The 12,476-nt window shown below is 41.2% G+C and overlaps 1 protein-coding gene across 1 annotated transcript; it reads left to right on the top strand.

The window, feature by feature from the left end:
- The first annotated feature begins 291 nt into the window (after positions 1-291).
- On the top strand, positions 292-12,157 carry LOC129484469 (interferon-induced very large GTPase 1-like). The gene is given in 10 exon segments (XM_055282589.2): positions 292-1,910; positions 1,912-3,835; positions 3,838-3,877; positions 3,879-4,295; positions 4,297-4,441; positions 4,443-6,298; positions 6,300-6,772; positions 6,775-7,281; positions 7,284-8,984; positions 8,987-12,157. Coding segments are annotated over 10 exon segments (7,254 nt in total). The 5' UTR covers positions 292-1,874; the 3' UTR covers positions 9,142-12,157.
- Positions 12,158-12,476: the final 319 nt, after the last annotated feature.

A 12,476-nucleotide genomic window follows, 5' to 3' on the forward strand; every position in this document is an offset into this window, starting at 1 on the left:
GTAAATGTGCCTTTTCCATGATCATTCTTTAAGAATATCTCACTATACATAAAATTTTTGTTTGATATTTTCTTTCAGTGAAATAAATATTCCATTCTACTCCCTTTTGGCTTCCACTGTAGCTGTTGAGAAATCAGCTCTCTGTTAGGTTTTTAAAGGTAAACTCTTTTTCTAGTTGTACTTGTATTTTCTACATGTATTTGTTGTTTTGTTGTTCTTGTTGTTTCTGCAGTTTTATTCTGATGTATCTGATTGTAAAGTTATTTTATTTTACTTTAATTTTTTTACTTAGTGTTTGCAAAGGTCTTAAACTTTGCCTTTAATTTATAATGGAATTTTTTCATTCATTATTGCTTCAGATTATTTATCTCTTCTGTCAGATATTTTTACCAGGTAAATTACTTAAGGCTTTAAAAAATTGTCTTATACATTTCTCTACTTATTTCAAATGTCTTTCATTGGAAAGATTGGTTTGAGCTGCTGAGTTTACCATTAATTAATGTGCAGATTTAAATTGTAGAGACATTGAGGAAGAAGAAATACACAAGACAAAAATGACTGCAAGATGGTGTTTTACTCTGTTTTGTGTTGCTATAGCAGAGCACCTGAGACGTGGTAACTAATAATAAACAAATTTATGGCTCAAAGTTCTGGAGGCTGGGAAGTCCAAGGTCAAGGTGTCCGCATCTTGCAAGGACCTTCTTGCTTTGTCATCACACAGCAGAAGCACAAGAGGCAAAAGGGGACAAAATTCAACCTTTCGTAACAGCTTTAACCCCACCCATGATGGCATAGCCCTCATGGCCTAATCACCTCTCAGTACTAATCACCTCTCCTGCCTCTTAATACTATTATGATGGCAATTAAACTTCAACATAAGCTTTGGAGAGGACAAACCTTCAAACCATAGAAGATAGAATGACTATTACAGCAATCCGACAGACATGATGAAGGCAACATCTAAGGGAGAACGGATAGGCTGTCAAAAAGAAGTGAAATTAAATAGAGGTTTAAGCGGACAAATGGAGAAGATATTATGTACTAAATTCATGTTAAGAAGAAGAAGGATGAACAAGACGCCCACTGGCCTGAAAGTAAGGTGGTGCCATTCAATAGGACAAGAATTACAGGAGGAAGGGAAATTGAATAAAGTATGAAATTGAAACGTGTAAAATCTCATCTTATCTGCTGGTCAAGGATATATACTTAAGGTAGTGAGGGGAAAAACATAACATTAATAAAATATTAAATACAGGGGAGCATTTGGGTCTAAAGACACAGATGAAGGTGGCATCAACAGAGAGACAGCTATTAATGTAACAGAAAGATGATATTAACTAGGGAAAATTAAGAGTAAGAAGGGAGTGACAAGCATAAACCAGGTTAGTAGCACATTTAAAAGGGCAGGAAAGCAAATAAATATCATGAAATGCCCTAGGAAGAAGTGACACAGAGACAGGAAGGAAACCAGGCAACACAGATTTCACAGAAACTAGTAAAGAAAAGATAATCTGTTGGTTCCATCACTCTTTAAAAAAAAAAAAAAAGCTACCAAACTCAAACATATTTTCAAACTCCATCTCTCATCTTAATGTTTTGCATGCAATTGATTCTATGTAAAAGGAATTGTTAAAATAAGTCTAGTAAGTTGCAACCCACCCTGCAAACCACAAAGGCAATCCACATTGAAAATATCCACAATGATGGCTTGCACACAAAAAGGGGTGTTAAAAAAATTTTGTTAAAACAATTAAATGAGGAATGAGAAGGACTTGTAGACTTGCATACTAGTATACTTACACTTTTGGCCATGTGGCTGACACTTCCTAAGGTCAGAACAGTCAGCTAACTGAGTGTCTGATTTTTATGCAGCCATGGCCACAGGAGAGCACACCCCTGATGACCCTCTGGCTCAGAGGCAAAAGGAGGCAAGACCTCCAAGAGATGCTGAGAGAAGTGGGCCTGGATGTTGAGTACTGGTTACCCAAGCTGCAGGAACACCTGGATGTGACCTGTGCCCAGGCCTTACAACACCTAGACAAAAACAACCTCAAGAACCTGAAATCCCAGACACAACATCCATGGGAGAAAAGAGCCCTGGAGAAGCTGCTTAACCTGTCACACTCAAAAAGTCTTTCAGCATTACAGGAGTCTCAGGTGGAAAGGACAAAGAGAAAGCAGAAGCAGGCAGAACAGGCACTGCAGGAGCTGAGGGACTTGCTGACAGAAGGGAAGCAGAGACAGGAAGAGGCAGTGAGGACAAGAGAAGCAGAGCTGAGGCAAGCGATGGACATCCCTGAAGAGTACTGGCCATCACCTGAAGAGCCTCTAAGGGAAGTCATGGAAAACCTGCAGAGACAACTCAACCTCATGGAGTGGACAGTGTGCCACAGGCAAAACCTTCCAGATAGAGATGTGGTGAGATGGGCATCTGGAGGGCCCGCCCTCCAGGGAATTTACAAAGCCAGCCACCAAAGGGGCCTGACAGAGAAGAGAGAGGAGTTGCTCAGTGTCCCCAACGAGTTCTTACTTTCCAGTACTCAGCAAGGAACATAAATGAAAACAAAGGAATTCACATCTCCTCAGGCTGAACTCATGTTTACCCAGATGGTAGAGAAGCTGGGCTTTAGTTTAACTACTTCAGCCAAGGACGGAAATTGGGGGTTTAGTCTAGAAGCTGGTTTGGATCACAGCGAACATTCAGAATCCAAGGAAACCCAACAATCAAGTTCTGAGCATTCTTATTTCTGCTCAACCAAGTATAGCTACATCCCCCTGGCCTCCTGCCACTTTCTCACTGATCAGCTCCAGTTATCCAAGCCTGCTGTCCAGGAACTGAAATGCATTGAAGACCTTCTGAGTCAGACAACAAACCCAGACAGATTCTCCTTGCAGAGGCACAGGATTGTAAACTTCTTCCACAGGTTTGGCTCTCATGTTAACCAAGGCCCTCTGCAACTGGGAGGAATCTACTGGTGGAAAGCCATTTCAGAGGGGTATTGCACGGAGCAGTTGGCAGAAGTGAGGCAGCAGTCTGCAGAGGCCCTGGACATTTTCATAAGGGACAGCTACAGTGGCTTTGGAGTGAAAGTTGCTGCAGGTGTGAATGTTTCAGACTCTCATTCAAAGACAGCCACTCAGACCAAAACTTCCCAAAACCTCCAAACCAAGGTCCAATTATCTGTGGCCCAAACAGGTGGCCCACCAGAAGCAGATGGCCTTGTCCAGTGGAAAGCTGGCCTCATTGCCAGCAATCAAACCTGGTGTGTCATTGACCGTGGCCTTCAGTTGGTGCCAGTTTGGGACATTATCCTCTCCAGCCACAGAAGCAATTTTAAGGATCCTCTTCAGGTGGCTAACTTCCTGAAAGACAGCTACACTGCTCTGACTAGCATCACTGCCCAGATACAGGATGGGGAAGAGTTACTGAGTGCTGGGAAGGAGGCCAGGGTTTTTCTAGAGGATGTAAAATCTTGGGAGGTATCTGATCCTGAAGAGCAACTTAAAAAACTGATAAATTTCATGAAAATGTTGAGTCAAAAACTAAAAAGTTATGACACTTGGATTAATATATGTCTCACAGATTGGAGTCTGCAGAATTTTCTAGTAAACACCGTCAACTTTTGCAAAAAGTCTTCTATTTATAAAACTAAATGTATTAAATCTCATTTGCGCAGCCTTCTGGATCCTCACATCTACAGAGTGACAAACTTTCCTCAGGCTAACTTCATCATGCAGTGGATCTTCCAGTCAGATTCAGAGCAAGAGCAGGTGAATATTTCCCAATTTTCTCAATTAATCGAGATCTTAAAAGAAACCCAGAATGACCTCATGGAAATAAAGTCAAATCTGCGTCCCCAGAAACAGTGGAGGAAGCTCACCACTTATGAGGTCAGCTTGGCTCTCAGCTGCTTCTTGAATTATCTCCAAAAAACAGAGCAGACAGACACACAACTCTTGCTACTTTCCATTGCAGCTGCTGCAGGATATCGTGTAATAAACAATACTTTTCAGGGTCTCTTGGGGTGTGATGAGTTAAGCTTCCTACTGGATGAAATGCAATCCGCCCAAAATAAATACCAGGAGCTTAAGAATATTTGCAGCTATAGGGCTCAGGCATTCCTGGTTCTCACAGGTCTGACAGCCACAGCTGGAGACACAGCTATTTCTTCAGAAGAGAAAACACAATACATGTCATTAATGAGACATCACATGGGACAATCATTGTCCAGAGAAGTTGCACATGTCCTCACCAAACCTGGAGCAGATCACGATTGGGAAAACCTAGAGAAAGACGAGATTGCTCATTAATGGGGATTATGAAGAAGAAGTCACCATCTCTTCTTTGCAAATGGAAGAGGTGAGCAAGCAAAGTTTCTTCTATGGAAAGAAACAGCCCCATGAACCACATGACAATGAAAATTACAAATGGGAGATGATAAAAAAATGGAGCCTTCCTAGACTTACTCCAGCGTCTAGATCTAGAACATTACTACCCCAAAAAATTGAGCAAAGCTAATTTCCATCTGATCTATAAGACTTCTGTGTACAACACCCAGCCCAGCTCTGAACAGGAGCTTCCCTTCTATTTCCTGCAGAAACTACTGATGATGGATTATGAGCTGAGATACCTGGTCTTCAAAGATGATAGAAACACAGAACACCAAGTACATCCAAATTCTTCAGATCAGGAAGATGCGGCTTTTGATCCATATGGAAACTTTTTTGAAGACAGTGATAGTCCCACTAAATCTTCATCCACTAATCCTAGCCCCCACATTCACCCAATGGATATTCAGATGACAATTTTTCACTGTGCAGATAATTTTGCCAGACAATATATTTTGGCCAAACTTTCCACTTGTCAGTTTGCCCTCCCCCTTTTGGTGCCTAATCCCTGTACTTCTCAGATTGAATTCTCTCTCTGTTCTCTCTGTCAAATTACAAGAAGTTGGCAGGAAGCAAGGAAATCACCAAAAGGGAAGAACCATTATAAGAATCAGCAGATGTGTTGTGTCTCTACCTCAATTGTGTCCTTCGTAAGAGTTGGAAATGGCCTCTCTGCTTCTAAATCTCAGATTATGAACTGTCTTCTCAGTAAACAGAAACATGATGTGTTTTTTCACCGACACTGCAGAGGAAGCAGGAAAGATTGCCTCTTGATGGGGGGTGTGGTAGAAATCTATTTGTTCTGTCCAGGAGGGGAAGATGAGGGCAGATTTGACAACTGTATGACCTTTACCAATCTTCATGGAGATGTAAAAGAACATGAGCAGCAGCTCAGCTTCCTGAAGGAGGTGTCTACTGTCATTGTGGTCCTCATGTCAGCCTCCGATGACAATGAAGGAAACCGAAAAATTGTCCGTAACTTGTGGCAGTCATCGAGGCCATTGATCTGCTTGCTCAATGACAAAGAAGCAACCATGACCAATATTTCTGGCCAAAGAATGAGAATGGGTATCAAGAATAGAAATGAGGCAGAATTAACAGAGGAACTCACAACTACAATCAGACATTTGCTAGAACTCTCAGATACTGCTCTCAGCTTGGAGGACTGTTCCCAGATTGCTCACCAGCAAGGATTTCTTATTGATGAAGACCAGAGAGACTACAAAGAAGCCAAAGAAAAGGCACAGGCTCTAATGGCCTTCCTGGGGGAAATGAAATTATCTCAGATTAAGGAAAAATTACTACCCCTTCAGGGACAACTGTGGCACCATTGGTGTAAGAAGGACAAAGAACTCTATCATCTTAGAGAAAAGGGAAATCAGAGCATTTAACAATACAAAAGTGAGATTGAGACAGATAAACAAATAAGACGGCGTGAACAGTTGGCCAGAGCCCTTCCTCTCAATGATTTAATGCAATCTGTCCTTCAGTTTCTCCAAGAGCATTCAGAAATTCACACCAAACTGTACTTCTTGCAGTGGCTGAGCGTATTTTTGGACAACCTGACTACAGGACACTTGGAAGAACTGCATGAGAAGCAAAAATATTGGTGGTCACTGGTTCAAACAGTAAAGCAAAAGGCATCTAATAGTAACTCCTTGATATGCCTGCAAAGTGAGATAGAAGCCATTTCCACAGAGATTAGTGACTGTACTTTGGGAATTGAGCAACTTCTCAGAGAAGTTGGTCAGATTTATGAAGCTCTGGAAGAAGCTTCCTCCATAAAAAAGGCTTTTTTCTCGCTTCCCCAAATTGCTGCAGACCTGATGATATCTGGTGTTCCCATTGAGCCGATGGATGGGGATGCAGCATATGTGCCTCTAACATGGGTGGCAGCTATTTTTGACAAAGTCTGAGAAACTTGGAGACAAATGGCTATTTGTTCTTTCTATCCTTGGCTTGCAGAGCTCAGGGAAATCCACCCTGCTGAATGCCCTTTTAGGGCTTCAGTTCACTGTTAGTGCAGGCAAATGTACCCAAGGGGCCTACATGCAGCTCCTCAAGGTGGAGGAGACATTCATGGAGGAACTTGGCTTTGACTTTGTGCTTGCTGTGGACACAGAAGGACTTCAGGCACCAGAACACAGCAACAAATCCCAGGATAGGGACAATGAGTTGGCAACCTTTGTCATTGGACTTGCAAACTTGACTCTGATGAGTATTTTTGGGAAGAATCCATCAGAGATGCAAGATATCCTACAAATAGTTGTCCAAGCCTTTCTGAGAATGAAACAAGTACAAATCTTTCCAAGTTGCATCTTTGTCCATCAGAATGTGGGGGAAGCTACAGCTACAGACCAAACTATGGATGGACCAAGACGGCTAAGCAGAAACTAGATGAAATGGCAGCAATAGCTCCTGAACAAGAACAGTGCTTAGATGTAACCTGCTTCAGTGATGTCGTTAGGTTTGATGTCAATACTCACGTCTACTACTTTGCTCACCTCTGGGATGGCAACCCCCCAAGGGCCCCTCCCAATCCTCACTACAGACACAATGTACAGCAACTGAAAAGTAGAATTCTTATGACTTCCACCCAGGAATCCAGGGGAAATATCATGAAGATATCAGATGTAAAATCCCGAGTTCAAGATTTGTGGAGAGGCCTGATGAATGAGAACTCTATTTTCAGTTTCAGGAACACCCAAGAAGTCATGGCCATGAACAAACTGGAAACCATTTATAGCCACTGGACCTGGGAGCTGAGGAGTCACATGCTGGGCTTGCAGAACCAGCTGATCAACCAGATTCAGAATGGAAAAATCCAGACACTTGAAGCAAGCACATTTGAGGTTCTAGTTACAGAAAAATATGAAGTTGTCAAGCAAGAACTTGAAAATATTTTAATGAAGACCCATATAGCAAGATACTGATTCAATGGAAAGCAAACTTTGAAAATAAGCTAATAGTCCTTAAAGAAAAACTTATTTCAGACAGCAAAAGACAAGCCAATGAACTCATTAGTTTTAAAAACAAAAGTCAAGAAAGTCTGAATAAGAAAAAGACAGATTATGAAAAAGAATTATTGGAAAAAAGCCGGAAGTGGGCTTTAACTGTAAAGGGCAAAGAATTGAGTGAGGAAGAGTTACATGAGAAATTCAATCAACTTTGGAAAAACTGGGTCTGTGATGTATCCACAACTCTCCCACAAGTCACAAAGCCTGACATTGATTTGAATTCTGAAAACATCCTTTGGGAGTATTTCAAAAACAAGACGAATGTCGTGGGCATACTAACGAGAAATTCTGCAGAGAAGTTTCAAATCAATTATGATAAACATATCAAAGTGAATAAGAAATATAACTGTATCCCAATGACATTAACAATCTTTGAGAAAGAGTTCATTAATATGACTACTGACTACATTGTTTCAAGATTTAATAAAATTATTAACAACATGTGGAAGCAACAGTGTGGTTACAATCCAAATTATTTCCATGAGATTCTAAAGACAATAGAAGAGGAAGTGAAATCTGCATCTACTCAGGAAAGATACACATTTAAAAATACATTTATCATTGATTTATGTGTGTGTTTATTTCAAAGAGCAAGCGAGAATTTTAAGGAAAGGCACAGGGCATTCAAGAGAGCAAATGATCCTGTAAACTATCTAGAAAGTAAGAAAGATGATTTCTTCACGAGTTTTAAGATCTCCTGTCAAGGAGCAACCTCCATCAAAACATTTGTTGATGTTCTGTGGTATAAGCTCACTCCTGCAGTCTCCACTACTATATGGGAGGACATGAACATTAAAATTGCGGGCAACATGCGAGCTACCTGCCCTGCATTCAATGGAAACGGGACTAACCTGGAGAAACACATTTTCTTCTCTCTGACAGAAGAAGAAAACTTTGATAATTACTGGGAATACCTTCAAAATTCAGAATCGTTTTTTAGGAGTTACATCAAAAATCATATTAAAAGATATTGTTCAGACAATGGAGGTGAAAAAATGAAAACTTTTTTTGAAAAAAGCTTAATTGATATCAAGAATACCATCCTCTCTACCATCCATGAATCCACATCAGTAGCTAAAGATAAAAGCAGCACTGCTTCTGGGTGGTTGGATTTATTCTGTGATTGCCTGGGGTGCAACTTGATCTTTCCACAAAGGGACTTGATAAGCATTGAACACCAGGAGATAAAACATACTGAATTTCTTAAAGAAGCCATGAGTGCAGCTTTGGATCTCACAATGAAGAAAATAGAACAGAATTATTCAAGTAAGCCTATAGAAGCAATGGTTTCTAAAATTGAGAAAATGCTCTCTGAACATCTCTGTGGCTGCTGGAAACAGTGTCCCAGCTGTGGAGCAATTTGTACAAACACAATTCCTACACATGGAGGAGACCTTAGTCTTCCCTTCCACTGTCCTCAGGCTGTCAATGGGGAGGAATGGTATGAAACAGATGATTTTGTCATTGATTGCTGTACTAGTTTAGTTGCAAGTGATTGTTTGTTGGTTTTGAGGGATGGCAGGAATTTCCCATGTAAGAACTATCGACAAGCAGGAGGGGATTATGCCACGTGGAGCATATAGCCATCCAGCTATACGGGAAATGGTTTGTCTCTCACTTCAGATCAAATCTAGAAGAAAAATATCAGAAAAAATTTGCAGATAAAGGTAAAATCCCTAATGCATGGGCCAAAATCACAAAGCAAGACGTGCTTGAAGACTTGAAAAAACAATAATACTCAGTGACCACAAAAGAGCCCCAGTGTCTGAAGAAAAGAGGCAGTGTACCTGAACAATCCAAAAACAACTACTCATTACAATTAGAACCTTCATCATTTCTATGTTTAAAATGAAATGTGTAAAAATCAATCAATTAACACATTAAGAGATGAAAATTTCCAGTAAAATGACATCATTTCTCTCTGCCTCAATTCCTCTAGTTTAAAAACAACTTACTAAGGCCGGGCGCGGTGGCTCACACCTGTAATCCTAGCACTTTGGGAGGCCGAGGTGGGTGGATCACGAGGTCAGGAGATCAAGACCATCCTGGCTAACACAGTGAAACCCCGTCTCTACTAAACATACAAAAAATTAGCCGGGCATGGTGGCACGCGCCTGTAGTCCCAGCTACTCGGGAGGCTGAGGCAGGAGAATGGCGTGAACCTGGGAGGTGGAGCTTGCAGTGAGCCGAGATTGCGCCACTGCACTCTAGCCTGGGTGACAGAGCAAGACTCCGTCTCAAAAAAATAATAATAATAATAATAAAAACAACTTACTAAAATCTGTTAATATATGATGAAATCAAATAACATTCATTTTAGAAACCTATTTCGAATTTTAAACTATTCTAGATATTGCTTTTTTATTTTAAAATATTTAAGTATCAGAGAAAGTCATTTTAACAGAGAAAAATCAAAATCATTTCAGGCTGCAACACATTTCTATAGAATAACTATATCAGTATTTCAACCAATATACATGTCTTGACTGAAAGTTATAAACTGGCTCACTGCAACGTCCACCTCCCAGGTTCAGGTGATTCTCCTGCCTCAGCCTCCTGAGTAGCTGGAACTACAGGCACACACCATCACTCCTGTCTAATTTTTTTGTATTCTTAGTAGAGACAGGGTTTCACTATGTTGGCCAGGCTAGTCCTGACCTCAAGTGATCCACCCACCTCAGCCTCCCAAAGTGCTGGGATTACAGGCATGAGCCACTGCACCCGGCCAGACTTTTCAATGTTTAAGTGGATTTTTTTCACCCTCTAAAGTTTTAAGGAAAAGTTATTAATCTTTAAGTGTAAAAACATTCATGAGTCCCAAGCATAGCAATATTTGGGCATATTCTGTTCTAGGAAAGAATAAATCAGAGACTTGACCAAGATAGGGACGTCATCAATTCAGGAAAAATTATCAAGCAAATATGGGAAGTATAAATCAAATAACTGTTTTTCTCACTTAACTTTCACCCTGTTCTTCCCCAGTATATTGGCAATTCCAGGCGCATGCTAAGAAAAAAAAAACAGTCACAAAGCTTTGTTATTCAAAGCTTGGTGTTATGTACAAGTCTGAGAATTGGCTTTTGGAAAAAAATTTATGATGACCAGATAAAATGTACCATTTTAATGAAGTCTGTGGACAAGTTTCAATTAGATTGGTTATTTTAAAATGATTCATTGATTATTTTAAACTGATTACTTAAAGAAAAATATCAAAAAGTATACAGTTTTAATGCCGGGCACGGTGGCTCATGCTTGTAATCCCAGCACTTTGGGAAACACAGCAGGCAGATCACCTGATGTCAGGAGTTTGGGACCAGCCTGGCCAACATGGCGAAACTCCATCTCTACTAAAAATACAAAACTTAGCCAAGCATGGTGGCAGGCACCTGTAATCCTAGCTACTTGGGAGCCTGAAGCAGGAGAATGGCTTGAACCTGGGAGGCAGAGTTTGCAGTGAGCTGAGAACAAGCCACTGCACTCCAGCCTGGGCGACAGAGCAAGACTCTGTGTTAAAAAAAAAAAAAAAGTATACATTTTTTCAAATCTCCTAATACACTTAATTGGGTTCTAATATTTCAATAAGGAATTTATTTTTATACATAAAAGTGTAATGAATGCTTTCCTCCAAATTGGGCATATATGTGACTCTTCACACCATTTGAGCCATAAATTCATAATTAGAATAAAAATGAAGAACACTGTAAACCCAACCAGGGCCTGAGAAGGGAAGGAAATCACCCTTCTGCAAACCTACATCTTATGCTAGGTTCTCAAAGCTGATGATCTAAAGGAATCCTGGTGCAAAGAAGACAATTTCTTCATGTTGGACATAAACGCACCCATTGGCTTCCATTTATGGGTGTACTCTATCTTCCATAAACAATGAAAATAGACAGCCCAGAGAGCAGTAACCAAGTGACTTGGATCTTCAGAGTGTGGAGATAGGAATGCTGACTCTATCTCCTTTGTCCTCTCAAAGGGCTTCAAGCATATTCTCAATGTCAGGTCAAATGACTCATCTCTCCAGAAAAAGTTTGAGGACAGAAAAATTACAAAGGAAACATGTTCTTAGAGAGTATAGTTTTTCTTTTGTTTTCTGGAAAATAATGTTAGTGAGAGTTGGAGGGATCTCCTAAAACAATAAAATGGAAATACGATAGAAGCAGAACCCCTGCCCCACATGGTGCCTGTCTCTCACATCACTGTATCCTTAAAAACTGTGTAGGGTCCACCCCCACAGGGTTGGTGGGTTTCTCCCCGTGCGCGGAGACAAGAGAGCATAGAAATAAAGACACAAGACAAAGAGGTAAAAGAAAAGACAGCTAGGCCCAGGGGACCACTACCACCAAGACGTGGAGACCGGTAGTGGCCCTGAATGTCTGGCTGCGCTGTTATTTATTGGATACAAAGCAAAAGGGGCACGGTAAAGACTGTGAGTCATCTCCAATGATAGGTAAGGTCACATGGGTCATGTGTCCACTGGACAGGGGGCCCTTCCCTGCCTGGCAGCCAAGGCAGAGAGACAGAGGGAGAGAGAGAGCTGACGCCATTATTTCTGCATATCAGAGACTTTTAGTACTTTCACTAATTTTGCTACTGTTATCTAAAAGGCAGAGCCAGGTGTACAGGATGGAAGATGAAAGCGGACTAGGAGCATGACCACTGAAGCACAGCATCACAGGGAGACAGTTAGGCCTCCAGATAACTGCGGGCGGGCCTGACTCATGTCAGGCCCTCCACAAGAGGTGGAGGAGTAGAGTCTTCTCTAAACTCCCCCAGGGAAAGGGAGACTCCCTTTCCCAGTCTGCTCAGTAGTGGGTGTTTTTCCTTGACACTGATGCTACCGCTAGACCACGGTCCGCTTGGCAACGGGAGTCTTCCCAGACGCTGGCATTACCGCTAGACCAAGGAGCCCTCTGGTGGCCCTGTCTGGGCATAACAGAAGGCTCGCACTCTTCTGGTCACTTCTCACTATGTCCCCTCAGCTCCTATCCCTGTATGGCCTGGTTTTTCCTAGGTTATGATTGTAGAGTGAAGATTATTATAATATTGGAATAAATAATAATTACT

Source organism: Symphalangus syndactylus, chromosome 6, assembly GCF_028878055.3.
Source record: "Symphalangus syndactylus isolate Jambi chromosome 6, NHGRI_mSymSyn1-v2.1_pri, whole genome shotgun sequence".
In the NCBI taxonomy this organism is placed as follows: Eukaryota; Metazoa; Chordata; class Mammalia; order Primates; family Hylobatidae; genus Symphalangus; species Symphalangus syndactylus.